This window comes from Danio aesculapii, chromosome 15 (genome assembly GCF_903798145.1).
Source record: "Danio aesculapii chromosome 15, fDanAes4.1, whole genome shotgun sequence".
NCBI classification, from domain to species: Eukaryota; Metazoa; Chordata; class Actinopteri; order Cypriniformes; family Danionidae; genus Danio; species Danio aesculapii.
The window spans coordinates 47,358,999-47,374,446 of NC_079449.1; the positions used below are offsets into that span (position 1 = coordinate 47,358,999).

The 15,448-nt window shown below is 37.2% G+C and overlaps 1 protein-coding gene across 1 annotated transcript; it reads left to right on the top strand.

Annotated features, from left to right (window-relative positions):
• Nucleotides 1-170: 170 nt before the first annotated feature.
• On the top strand, nucleotides 171-10,696 carry spcs2 (signal peptidase complex subunit 2). The gene is made up of 5 exons (XM_056474276.1): nucleotides 171-235; nucleotides 3,615-3,698; nucleotides 5,554-5,713; nucleotides 7,052-7,187; nucleotides 9,530-10,696. The coding sequence occupies exons 1-5, from the start codon at nucleotides 197-199 to the stop codon at nucleotides 9,714-9,716; spliced, it is 606 nt and encodes a 201-aa protein (XP_056330251.1). The 5' UTR covers nucleotides 171-196; the 3' UTR covers nucleotides 9,717-10,696.
• Nucleotides 10,697-15,448: the final 4,752 nt, after the last annotated feature.

Here is a 15,448-nt window from a genome sequence, read left to right on the forward strand (position 1 = left end):
CCTCGCGGTAATGTAAAAATTGTACTGTGTCACAAACAGTATGTTATATTGATTTAAGTAACGTATCCGCAGCTGTATCCCATCTAGTACTTGACCCGGTCGCGAGCAGTTTCAGGCCTGTTTCGATTGGAGGGTTTTTGGGTGACTTTAGCCAATCGCAGTCACCCAGGTCACAGCAAATGAACAGGAAGAAAAGATGGCGGCGAGGAACGGAAAGAATAGTATACTGGAAAAAGTAAGACGTTTCTTATTATTTTCCTCAATTTTAGAGATACTTTTATAATCGTGCAACGGTCTTTACAGCACAACACAGTTTATTACAATATCCATATTTCATCTTTCTCAGATGTTATTCGGACGTGGATGTTGATGCGACCCTCGTTTGCGTGTCAGGGGCCAAAATGTAAACTTGTATAAATGGGTCTCCCTGATTAATTTTTGCAGTTTTTATATCACCAAATTAATTGAGCATGTATGATTTTAAGCTGTCGGATGTGTTTATATCCAGAGGCCGAGAATTACACATAATATTAGCATTGTGTTCTGCTCATCATCTTCAGTGTGATGTATGAACGGAAGCATATGGCGAACTAGGAAGATGTGTCAGTTTTGCCTTTTTTAAACTTGTAATTAGGAAGTATTAAACATGTTTTAATTTGATTTCCATGTCCTTCAAGCACAATGTGCAGTAATATACGTCGTACCTGCTTTTTCCCGTTATTTCCACATCCCTGGTAACGTTATTAAGGTAAAATTGGTTTTATATTCGCACATTCGGACTTCCACCATCTTGATATAATTTCAGAAAAGTATTAAATGGTGAAATTATATTTGGAACCAATGCCTATCACATTATAACAGTATTCACAGTCAGTTAAATAGTGCTAATGTTGTTTTGAAGTCAGTTGAGGTAAAGTTGGTTTTACATTCGCACATTCATTTAGCGAATTTAACTTGTGACATGGTCCCTATAATGTTTATCATGGCACTTTGAATATTCAGTCTAAAATCACATGTAAAGTGACTTCAATACAACATTAGCACTATTTATTTGACTGTGAACAATGTGGTTCTTTTGACAGCCATTGGCTGCTAATATAATTCCACTATTTAGAATTATTACTATTATATTATTAAGGAGAAAGTCTGAATGTGTGAATATAACACCAAATTTACCTCTGTTTGAAGTCTATTTGTGACTGAATATTCAGAGTAGCGTGATAAACTACATTGTGCTCATAGCATTATTATAATAGGTGTGTGAACCCATTAGCCATGGGCTGGTATTGATGACGGTATGATAACCTTGGGTAAAAAATGTCAGGGTTTCACTGTATTGTGATCACTGCTCTAATATATGCTCTTTTTAAATGTCTGGGTCAAAAACATTTTCCCCCCTTTTGAAAACAATATATTTTATTTAGAAAAATATTGAAAATATTGTGGAACGGTAAACATGTCAAGCTAAATAATTCAAATGAAGCTTTGACTTGTCTTCATTAGTTTCAAAAACACAGATTGAATTACAACCCCTGATTAATAAAGGGACTAAGCTGAAAAGAAAATGAATGAATGAATGAATGAACAGCATCTTTGGACATCTTTTCTGCTGGAGATAATGTTGTCCTAAAAAACAAAACAAAAAGGCTAACTAATAAAAATCGTACACATACTTTAGGAGCGGTAAAGCAGAAAATATTGACTTTTGACTTTTCCAAATCGCAGTATACCTTAAATAGTTGTCGTCCCATGCCGAGAACCTAAACTGGTCTCTCGCTTCGGTAACATTTATCATGTCGTCGAATCGGTTCAATTCGATATCACTGTGCATTGATGATTCTTTCCATACACAATTTTATATTTTACATCACACAAGTCTTTTATTAAAATGTTTAATATGTTATATTTGTTTATTATTTGTATCACTATTGTGTCATTTAATAAAAGCATTCAGATATGTGAACTGTATCCTTGATTTTACGTGCTCAAAGAAAACATTGAATTTATCAAGTGCATGCATATAACAACATGAGCATTTATAGCAAATAAACATGTAAATATTATCCTGCTTGCTTTTTGAGCGTTGTCAAGTGAGTTCTTTAATGCCTGTGATTGTTCAAAGTCTTCACCCACTCAACAGAAAAGGCTGCGATTGGCTGAGCTGGTCAGCGCGGCTCTGGCACTGTTCACCAAACAGTAACTCAAACACTGATAAACGGCTGCGTTCACACGCTCGTGTCTGAATCCACAAGTATCGCTGTACGAGCTGAGTAAGAATAGGAAATGTTACCTTATGAACACGCCAGCTGGTCAAAGGGTCCACAGTGTGTGAGAGATAGAGAAGCAGAAATGGAGTTTAAAGCTTTAATTTTCTCCTTAACCGTGAAATAGCGTTTTCTGGGTTTTGCTGTCACTTCAGTAAAGACTGTCTAGCAAACTCACACCCAGTGAATTGTACACAGTTTCTGCATTTTAAGTAGTTGGAGGATTTTAATTACTCGCCCTCACCTTCTTCACCATAATATTATACCGCGAAAGAGTATATGGGATATTGGACGTCAATACATGACCGGTTATGATCTATTACTGAATTGTCTGCAACTGCATCACAGTGCATCGAAGAAACAATTAATTTTGACACCCCTATTTATTAACCTTTTTAAAAACGGCTTTACAATTTTATTGAGCACCAAAGTCTGAATGTGTGAATATAAAATCAGCTTTACCTCCAGACCTCTAGTTCGTTTGGATGTGAGTAATCACAAATTGTACGAAACCGTCACAGAAAACGAACCACACTGATTTCGTTAGCTCACATTGCTTTGTGTGTTGTAAAACAGTCCATCTGTACATATCATTTGTGTATTGTGTCTGACTAGCAAATCTTCATTTTTGAGTGAATGCCAGGATATATTATTGAATAATGTATATTGAACACCTAATCAGATGTACTAGTTCTTATTTTGAAACTTTATTCATGGTTGCACAAAACAGTACACATTTATATATTATAATCTATGTTGCGTGGGTGTTGAGATGCCGATCTTTTAAGGATTAATCGTTGGGGATGAATGCATTAATGCAGGCTAAACAAGTAGTGACAGAAAACATCTAGGACCCCACCACATCCTCCTGAATAACCTACCACAACGTCTCCCTCATCATTATATATTTGCAGGAAAGCCTAAATGCTTTCATACATGTGTTTTGATTGACGCAAAAGGCGATGTTAATATACAAGTACAAAAAATTAATAGTTCGTAGATTGTAAGTCGTATGAATCAACCGTGAAAAAACCCAAAAGAGACTCGTTGCGATTGTGTCAGCCATTATCGATACTAATTTTAGCACCACACACTGGTTGTTTTAGAGTCTGATGCGGCTCACAGTAGTGACTCACTGTTTAGATGCATATTAGTTCAGTTGCTCTGACTCGTTCAATGAATTAATCAATAATTTGAGTCTTTTGATCAAATAATTGTTATACTAGTTGTAATCGTATTTGTTTCGCTATTCAGTAAGTATAGACCGCGCTAGATAAAGAGCTTATTTTAATAAATTATCATTAAATATCAGTGTTTGTAGTGCATCTCATTCTTTTTTTCTGATTTCAGTGGAGGATTGATGAGAAACCTGTGAAGATTGACAAATGGGATGGTGCAGCTGTCAAGAACTCTTTAGATGATGCAGCTAAGAAGGTACATGTCATTTATACTAAAGAAATGCTTTCTACTTGAATATTTTTAAATGTATTAATTAGTAAAAAATGTCCATCATTATTACTCCAGTCTTCAGTGTATTCTTATGTAGGCTCACTTGGTGAATATAACTCGGTGAGGTTGTTGTTGTGAAGTGCAATTTACTCACGAAATATACTTTATTCCCAATTTGATGTAAACTCAGTATACATACATACATACATTTCACACGCACGTACGTATGTATGTGTGTTATATATGTGTATATATATGTGTATATATATATATATATATATATATATATATATATATATATATATATATATATATATATATATATATATATATATATATATATATATGTGTATGTATGTGTGTGTGTGTATATATATATATATATATATATATATATATATATATATACATACATACATGCATGCATGCATGCATGCATGCATACACACACACACACACACACACACACACACACATACATACGTGTATGTATGTTGAGTTTTCAAAAGCATAAAAATACTAATAATATGTTTGCAAATATTCAAAAAACATGCTAAGTAAACATTTGTTTATCTGAAAAAATTGTTAAGAGTTATAGTCTTTTGAAAATGTATGTTCTGTGTCCAAATGTCTTTGTTTTGCTCTCTATAGCCTGCCCATTGCCAGTTCACCCAATAACATTTCAGCACCCTTGTTGTCTTGGTGGAAAACAGTGCATTTCATTTAACTGAAATTCATTCATGAAGGCCACCTCAATATATGTGGGCACCACCAAAATTATAACCCCTGGAGGACAGCAGCAGCCTCCAAAATGAGAAACTGTATAGTATACAGAGGTTCAGAGGTGGTTTTTAATTAGTAAATAATACAAATATTACAAAGTGAATATCATCTGAGCACCTTAAAGTGATGTTTTTGTCATCAATCTGGCAACCTGTGTGTCTGTGTTCTGTCCTGTCAGGGGTATATTTAATTTGGACAGCAATATCTAGTTCCACCACTATATGTCAATCCTACATACTTCACCTTTAACAGTGCTTTAATGGACTCTTTTCAGATTTCCAGGTCTCTCAGTAGCAGAAGTCATCATAGTAGGTAAACTTAGTACAACAAATATTTTTTTACAATTCAATTAGCTGAAATGATGAAAGGAAAATCTCCACGATGGTGTTATGAAGACTTTCAGAAAAAGGAAAAAATATGTGAGACTGATGACGGCAGCCAGAAGAGAGAATAACATCAAATCTGCTGTCCTGCCCCATGCATGCTGCATTAGAAACACCTCACATAAGCGGTTATGCGTACCTATATGTAATTTGATGCAAAGATGATATAATACATTCAAAAATCCATATAAATATGTATTCTGTATATAAATATTAAAAAATGTCCAAGGATTTAAAATGCTTCATAACAGTCTTGTGAAAAGGGTCTAGTACAGTGATGGGCAAACTCGATCCTGGAGGGCCGGTGTCCCTGCATAGTTTTGCACCAACCCTAATCGAACACACCTGCTTGTAGCTTTCTAGTGATCTTGAAGACACTAATTAGGGTGTTCAGGTGTGTTTGATTAGTGTTGGAGCAAAACTCTGCAGAGACACCGGCCCTCCAGGATCGAGTTTGCCCATGCCTGGTCTAGTACATACCGGTCCAAAAAAAATCAAGATCCATCTCTACTCATGACTTTCACAAAAATATTAAAGAGGAAAATCAGTTTAGCTTTGGACAATGTTTTCCCCATTATTAATTACCAAATCATCATCCATAAATCAATAACTTTTAATTTGACTGGTATACTTTTAAGTCTGATAATGTGCATGTCTCTGCTTCATCATTATAGGTTCTGATTGAAAAATACGGCTACCTTGAGAGTTTCAACTTGGTGGACGGACGTCTGTTCATTTGCACTGTCTCCTGCCTGTTCGCCATCGTAGCTTTAATTTGGGATTACCTCCACCCGTTTCCTGAGTCCAAGCCTGTGCTGGCGTGCTGTGTGGTTTCATATCCTTACCTGAGCAAACTCACTGCAGAATGGAGTTGATCTGCGCTGGGGAAAACGAATCGGTTCATTGATGCGTTATGATTCTTTTTCTCCCTAATGATTCTCGAAAGTTCAGAATCGTATAACGTGATCATGAACACGTACTAGAGCTGTATTAGTCAGTCATGGCTTGTGTTCTATGAAGGAGAGTGTTTCAAGTGAATCAAGCATTCTGTACTGTGGTTTAAAGCTAGTTGTGTCTCTAATCTAAAAGCAATTTGAATATTCAATTCAATTCACCTTTATTTGTATAGCGCTTATACTATGTAGATTGTGTCAAAGCAGCTTCACATAAAAGGTCATAGTAAATAGGAACAGTGTAGTTCAGTTTTCAGTGTTTCAGTTCAGTTCAATGGGGTTTAGTAATCACTACTGAGAGTCCAAATACTGAAGAGCAAATCCAACGATGAGCAGCTCTACAGATCCTGAACCATGCAAGCCAGTGGCGACAGCGGAGAGGGAAAAAAAACTTCACTAATGGCGGAAGTGAAGAAAAAAACCTTGAGAGAAACCAGACTCAGTTGGGCACGACCATTTTAATTTCTCCGCTGGCCAAACGTCTTGTGCAGAGCTGCAGTCTCAGTGGCGGAGGCTGGAAGCTGGCCTCAGCGAAGACTCGTCTGTCTCTGGAACGTCACAGGAATCAGTCTCATGTTCTCCACTCCTCCATGACCACCACAGTAGCTGCTCAGGATACGGCCTGGTCCAGGATATGGAAACCTTGGGATCATCTCGTCGTTGGTCTTGGATCGAATCAGTGACTCTGAGGGCCTCAGGAAGAGTATCCCCAGGTGGAAATGGAGAATAAAGAAGATAATTAGTGTAGCTGCTGTTCATAGTGTATATAAACAAGATGCAGAACCTGTGACAAGATGCAGAGCCTGTGATATAATTTTCAATGATCAATTTTAATATAAAGATAGTTTCCAAAGACATTTCTTTGTTAAAAGGTTATAAAGAAACCTTTCAATGTTACATTCAGAGTTTTTGTTCATGGATTTAACTTTTGTTAATATTATAATTTTTAAAATGGCAGCATTGTCATTCCAATCATAAACTAAAACACAGATATTTGGTTAAAATGTGAAGTTGGAAAAATCTATTTGCAGAGCTGAAGAAATAAGATAATGGCTAAATAATCTTTTATTTTTTTATCAATTTGTGAATCCAAGAATTTTAATCCGATTGGAAGAGCCACAAATATCCCCACCGCTAATTTTGCGCTACATGTTTGAAGTGACTGGTAAATGAGTGTGAATTGAGCACTGCTGCAGTTGTTGTCCTTAACAGATCGACACATACTTCATAATGATGGGGATTTTGACCCTGTACACTTCCTACAAAGAGAAGAACATCTTCCTCGTGGCCATGCAGAAGGACCCAGCGGGAATGGACCCAGATCACAATTGGTGTCTGTCCTCCAGCCTAAAAAGGTAAATCTGTTTTATAGTGGTGAGTTTTACATGATGGAAATTGTTATCAGTCATGGGTGAAACCATTTACTATAGCCACGACTGATGTGACCATTTCACTTCTTTACTGTTACTGTCATGTTAAAAGAAACATGGATGGACATAAAGCCTGACTTATACTTCAGTGTGGAGTTCAATAGTTTCTAAATTTGAAGGTGTTTGATCCACTGCAGATGTTGACTTAGTCCCAATCCCAATTCTAGCCCTTAACCTTACCCCTGCCCCTCGATTTTCGCGTGCACGTCAAAGGTAGGAGTGTCCCAATTCTCTTTAGCTTGAAGGCGTAGGGCTAAGGGGAAGGGGTGAATAGCGCTTCGAACAAAGATTTTTCAGGACCACACTCGAAACCAAGGGGTAAGAAAATTTCCCAGAATACACGGCAGAATAGTTAAAACCGGAAGTAAGGAGATCCACAAATTAGTATTTGTCATTATTAAGAATTTTTACGACACACAAACTTATGTTTTATTATATTCAAAACCGCGTTCATGTTTACCGTCATGCTTAAAAAAACAAAAACGCTAAATTTGGCAATCTATAATCCCTAATAATAACTCCTGTACAGCAGTCCCACAACATTCTGTCACTCGATGACACTCTAATACCCTGTCAGTAGTCTAGTGGCTGATAATGAGCTGTTTACAGTGTCTGCTGTAATGTTAATGTTGTTTTGGTGTGTTTACATTGATGAATATGGCCACTGTGTAAATGCAGAGTACAGTTATGATCTTATTGCCATATTAGATCATTATGATAACATAATATATGCCTTCAGTGATTTCCTGTAGATAAATACCGAAAATAACACCACTGGAATAACTACAGCAGTCGCCATCGTCTGATCTCACATGAAGCATGAGATCGCGATGACGTGTGCAGGTGCTGTAGTGATGTCCCAATTCTTAGGGGTACATTTTGAAGCCCTTCACACTCTGTCTATTTACAAAAATAGAATTGGGAATGAGCCTAAGTTACTGTATATTTTACACTACCTGACAAAAGTCTTGTTGCTTATCCAAATTTTAGGGACAACAAATAATAACTTGACCTCTAGTTGATCATTTGGTATCAGAAATGGCTTATATGAGAGGCAAAGGCCTCTAGATTAGGCTTATTTTACCAAAATAAAATGTGATCATGCCTTGAATTTTAATTATTTCATTAGGACAGTAAGGTCTGACTTTGCTTTGACAAAAGTCTTATCACTGAACCTTCAATAATGTCCAGTATAGAATATAAGTATTAATATAGTATTAATTACTCACACTGGTGGGTAGGGCTGCACAATATATAGCAATATTATCATTATCTCGATAATAGTATGTGCAATATACATATTGCAGACATGTGTGATAAATTACATTTATTATATGCATTAGTTTGTTAGATCACACTCTCCATGCCAGATAAATAAGTTCTAGCCCTGGATTACCAGGATAAATACAGCAAGTGTGATCACACCACAAGCAACAGCAATGGAAATTTACTGCTTCACAACATTGTCCAGTGACAATACAGACTTTGAATTGGAGACAATCTCTTACTCTTTAAAACACGTGTCTCTTGAATCCACACAGTAACAAGATTATAACACTATGGAAATAGGAAATAATAATAAAGCAATAATTATAGAAAAATAGTAATAATCAAATCTAAAACAATCAAATGACAAATAATAATCAAGTTATTAATGGTCAATAAAATGATATAATGATAATAATATAAATTAAATGAAGACTAAATAAATGTAAACAAATAAATATAAGGATTGTCAGATTCTAGAAGTTAGACTCTTCAGGTTATCTAAATTTGACCAATCAGATTGGGCTATCAGCAGGATAGCGCTCCTTATATTTCAGCCTCCACATCAAAGTTCCTGAAAGCAAAGAAGGTCAAGCTGCTCTAGTATTGGCCAGCCCAGTCACCAGATATGAACATTATTGAGCATTATTTGTCTAAGCAAAGTCTGACCTTACTGTCCTAATAAAATAATTAAAAATCAAGGCATGGTCATATTTTATTTTGGTAAATAAGGGTAATCTAGAGGCCTTTGCCTTTCATATAAGCCACTTCATACCAAATGATCAACTAGACGTCAAGTTATTATTTGTTGTTGCTAAAACCCGGATAGGAGACACTACTTCTGACAGGTACTTTATATACACACTAAGTTTTTTCAGTGCCGGTTTAGTGGTCTTAAATTAAGTTGGTATTAAAGTCTTCAATTTAACTTGTTAGCCTCCATTTTGAGCTGGTTTTAAGGCCAATCGATCAGCTTCAACTAGCTGGCTTGTCTCCATCAGGTTTGATGACCAGTACACATTAAGAATGTCCTTCACTGACGGGAAAACCAAGCAGTCGAGGGAAACCGAGTTTACAAAGTCAGTAAGCGTGTTCTTCGATGAGAACGGGACGCTGGTGATGGACCAATACGAAAAATACGTCTCTAAGCTTCATGACACACTGGCCACAGAGAAGAAGACGAAGTAAACGGTTAGTGGATATGACGGCACCAGCTTTCAGCGACCCAGCACACACAATTCAATGGTGGCTTTAGTGGACAAAACACTGATGTTTGAGTTCAGCTCTCAACTCTAATATGACAGAAGCTTTTCGTTTAATTGCTTATGTTTCAAACAAACAAAAGGTCCAATTGTCTGATTTGTTATTCATATTTTATAAGGTAAGATCAGTTTATACTGGTGATGAGGCAGACGTTTATATAAACTTCATAACTTGGTGTGTGTGCTTCAATACTGGTATATTTTAGGTACATTTAAATCAATGAAGTGGTATGTAATCAGAAATAATGCCAGAGTTTAATGGTGAAAATGGATATTTTCATCAAACAAAAGTCACTTCTTACCTGGAGGTGATCAATGTTAGTGTTTCCACATTTCACAATGCCTTGTGAATAATATGTCTGAACTGATTATCAGTATATGTACACATTTTGTCCAGAGAGCCTTATTAAATCTGTTTTTCGACCTGAACCTTTTTTTTTTTCTTCGTGTTTTGCATTTTATTTGTTATTTAGGCTTTAAAGAACATCATAAATAAATAAATAAATAAGGGACTGAGTCCATCTTTTGTGTTGTCCCTTTGCCGCTTTCATACTTTTATGTTTGTCCATGTAAGCTTGAACCAGGGATAATGGTTTCATGTTCCCTTTATTTTGAGCATTGGATCAGTCTTGACCTGTTTTTTTTTCACACTCAGGAGCAACTGGACCTGAATCTGCTGTTTATTTAGTTTTTTCAGTTGTGTTCTGACAGCAGATGTTTTCAATTAGATGATCTGTAATTTATTTTGAAGAGTTCAGAACCGTACATCTGGTTCAGTTTGTTGCTTCATATTGTGAAAATATCAACTTTGAGCAGTTTTTGTCTGACGATATTCAGCTTTAGCTACCCATATTGTATGTGCCTGTTATTCTCAAACTTGCATAATAAACTGATAAGGCATTTTTACTTTTGTGTTCGGTTTTCTTTTTTATTCGTGTCACTTTTCTTTGCTTTTGCGATTTAACCACATTTTGACTTTATCCTATCAATGTTCAACTTTACATAATGGGTTACCACAAAGCTGTTTTTACATGACGATATTGCAGAAGCTAATTTTCCCTGTTGATGAACTTGCTCTGATTGGTTCGTTTTCGGTTTTTCACATACATAACATGAGACCTGTTTTGAATCTGCCACTATGCTGATGCATAGACGTTTGTAGCTCCGCTCCCGTTTAAAAGAGCACAGTCTCAATTGAATTTAAAGCGAAAGTCAGCACAACTTGGATCAAAGTCAAAAGGGGCAGTTTTAAAGCGTTATAAAACGTTGTGTGGTATTTTGAGCTGAAACTTCACATACACACACTAGGGACACATACACACACTAGGTTATAATAGGTCTCTTTTGAAATATGTTTCTAAGAATTAACAAAATAGGCTTTTTTTTTTTGATGGTAGGTAAAATATTTTCCTCTTGGCCAACCAGGCTATAAGATAAATTGGCATTTAGGGCTCTGTTTTAACGATCTAGGCGCAAAGTCTAAAGCGCATGGTGCAAAGGCATTAAGGGCATGTCCGAATCCACTTTTGCTATTTTAAGGATGGAAAAATAAGCAGGGTTGTGCTTATTCTCCTAATGAGTTATGGATGTGTTTTGAGGATAACCTGCATTAAACCAATCTCCCATTGCATTTAAGAGTCAGTTGTCGTGCCATGGCGCATTTGCTGTTTACATGGTGACTTTGTTAGTGGAAAAACTGAACGCTTCATTAGCGTGAAAACAGTTAAACAGAGCATCTGCAGCGTGAGGATAAAGAATCAGCCTCCTCCAATCGGCCTCTTTACCTTTACTCTTTACTTTACTCCTTTACTTTCATGGATAAGGAAACGGCCTTGTACGCACTCCTACCATCAGCCTACATAAATAATTTCGTTGGTTAAGCGCAAGGATTTGTTTAAAAACTATTTCTAAATTCAGTTCTAATTTCCAGCAAACGAATAAATGAACAAAATATTGAAGTGTGGTCAAAAAAAACTGAGTTATATCCAAACACACGTCTTATTCTTATGCCCCATATGATGATGCAGACGTCTCCAAAACGTGTCAGGTGGACAAATCTAAACTTGTTTTTATTAAAACAAATATACATATCCATATATTAAATAATACTGCTAATAATAATAACATTATACAAATGCAAATCGTCATGAATGAACTGAAAAAAGCCCCCCGGCATGACGAATGCATGGAGGTAATGTTTTTTATATCTGTGTAGAATTTTTTTTCATATGTAAAGATATTTGTGTATTGCTGTACATCCCGTGTGTATTGTACGCATTTTGAACCTGCTTAGGCGCATAATTAACGCACTCTATGCTGGACTTTGAGCAGCTTTTAGTTTGTCAATGATGCGGTCAATTTCAGTTCCTCGAAATAGCAATGCGATTTAACACCCCTCCTTTTTAAACCCATGAGTCCAGAAAAGTGGCACAAATGGCTTTGCCATAAATAATTTATGACTTAAACTGTGTATTTACAAAACTAAATAGGGTATATGCCGAAGCATGCTAATAGGACTTTTAATTTGCCAGTAACCTGGCTTAAGCGCTTGCAGTGAACTGTATGCCATGCAAAATCGGCATGTTGAAGGTCTGTTTTCTTTAAAAATCAGCGATCTCCACTGGCTGAGTGATATCTGATATAAAGTGGGTCTCAGATTGTACAAGAAGCACTGCATTAAATAACATTTCCCCCTGCCATGTCTTTATAATATGAGCATTTATATTACCCCAGTATATTCAATGGAGCTTCTGCGCTAGCCTGCCGATTCTGACGGGTGCGTGCGAGTAAACTGCTTTTTGTTTCATTTTACGCTCAAGCAACTAAATGAATGCTAAAGTCTGTTTAACTGATGGTATTTTAATTACATTACAGCATCCATGCTGTAAAAGGAACCATATAAAATGGAAAAAAAACTCACACTAACAGGTCACCGGAAGTTTATCAGTATGGGAACAACACTAGCTCCGCATATACCCTATAAATTCCGTGTGGGTCCAATCATCGCTCACATATAGGCCTTGTAGCACTTGTCACACATTTGTCTGTGCACTAGACGCTATTGTGTGGGCAGAGCAAGTAAACAGATCTGTGTGCGTGTTTGCTCCATTGTGTTCAACAGGCTGTGTTGACCAACCAGCAAACACACACAGAGACTGAATGACTGCTGGATGAGTGCTTTTCACATGCATGTGCACTGTATTCCTGTTTTTAAATCAGTTTGAGACCGAATTACAAGTGTGACGCTCTTAAATAATGTCATTTGTTAATGATAAAACGTAATTTGCCAAGTATGTGAGGCCAAACTCAGTCGAAAACACCACCAAACCACCTTATCTGTCTACGTAATTCATTCCCATGGTTCCCAAGCTACATTTTCATTAGCATTTTAGCTTCGAAAGAAAACAAAACTTGAACTGTACTTCTTTAAATGCTTGTTTTATTTAGTTGAAACACCATGAAATGAAGTACAACGCATTCAGCAATCCAGCTGCTTCATGACCAAACTTGTTACGTCAAACTTGCACTGGATTGGGACCGTTACGAGAGAGATGCAGGTCAGTGAACTCCAGTTGCTCGGTGCAGGTCACACGCTGAGCTGCTTTCACTCCATTAATCCAATTAGAGCAAATGACAAACACATAAACTGCATGCATACGGAGACCAGTCTAATAATACACAACACGTCAATCTAAATATAGCTTTGGTACATATTGGCTGATCCTTTTGACAATCAAAATGTGGATACATTGTTTGATGCATGTCTTTTGCTCAGATGACGGTTCAATCTCAAAGCAATTCCTAACGTTTTGATTTGGTGGCTAATTCGTTAGGATTTCTACATATTAGTATGATTTGCTCATCCCCGAATGATGGTTGGGTTTGGGGTGGGACACCACTTTTTAAAAATCGCATGTTTTCATACTAATGAAGTCACGTGAGTTGATATGTATTAGCCACTTTTCTGACAATACATAGTTACGTTTCCTCGTGAGATTGGGCTGGTTTAGCTGAGAAGGCGACAGAATAATGCAAACTGTTGGTTACATTTTGCAGCATAAGACATTCATCATGTGCGGTCACATTTATCGTAGCTCTGCTCAATTTCGAAGGTGAAATCCAATAGGAATCCAATAGGACAGGGGTCACCAAACTTGTTCCTGGAGGGCCGGTGTCCTGCAGATTTTAGCTACAACCCTAATCAAACACACCTGAACAAGCTAATTAAGGTCTTGCTAGGTATACTTGAAACACTTAGGTATGTTGAGGCAAGTTAGAGCTAAACCCTGCAGGGACACTGGCCCTCCAGGACTGAGATTGGTGACCCCTGCAATAGGAATTCAGCTAATTTCAAATAGGAATGATCGAGAGTTTGGGTTATGTGGGAAAAGTTCCCATTACAGACTCGACTCATGTTCATGGTGGTCAATTTGCAACACACTGACCAACAGAAATCTGCTTGTTTTGATTTTGTCCTGATTTGTTTTTGTTGTTGATGTTAATGACTAGCTTGAATTTCACAAATGTGACCGCGCAATTATGCTAACATTTGTAAATCAACACAGCAGGTTCTGCACGCAGTCTTGGTAAGCGGGAGCTTCTTTGCAAATGTTAAAACCGCAAAGCACAGCACCTAGAAAGTTGAGAAAGTTTGGTTAATATCATGGTAATAGTAACTTTGTTTTTACAAAATAAATATTAACATTAGTATATAAAACCTTCATCTATATTAACTTTATTATCGCTCATCTTTGAAAATAATATGAACAACAGAAGTACTACAGTCACCAGCGACTTTATTAGATACACCTGTGCAACTGCTTGTTAACGCAAGTTTCTAATCAGCCAATCACATGGCACCAACTCAATGCATGTAGACATGGTCAAGACGACCTGCTGGAGTTCAAAGCGAGCATCAGAATGGCGAAGAAAGGTGATTTAAGGGACTTTAAACGCGGCATGGTTGTTGGTGTCTGACGGGCTGGTCTGAGTATTTCAGAAACTGCTGATCTACTGGGATTTTCATGCACAACTATCTCTAGGGTTTACAGAGGATGGTCCGAAAGAGAGAAAATATCCAGTGAGCGGCAGTTCTGTGGGTGCAAATGTCTTGTTGATGCCAGAGGTTAGAGGAGAATGACCAGACTGGTTCCAGCTGATAGAAAAGCATCTCTGAACGCTCAACACGTCCAACCTTGAGGCGGATGGGCTACAGCAGCAGAAGACCAAAGCTAAGAACAGGAAACTGAGGCTACAATTCGCACAGGCTAACCAAAATTGGACAATAGAAGATTGGAGAAACGTTGCCTGGTCTGATGAGTCTCCATTTCTGCTGTGACATTCTGAATCAGAATCAGTTTTATTGCCAAATGTGCTTCACACACACAAGGAGTTGTGGTAGGGTCAGAATTTGGTGCCAACAGCCTACCTGTGCATTGTTTCTGACCATGTCCATCCCTTTTTGACCACAGTGTCTCCATCTTCTGATGGCTACTTCCAGCAGGATAACGCACCATGTCATAAAGCACCAATCATCTCAGACTGGTTTCTTGAACATGACAATGAGTTCACTGTACTCAAATGGCCTCCACAGTCACCTGGGGCCGGTTGCACCAGCAGTGCGCAATATAAAATGTAGCCTAGTTGTGACTTAAAGGG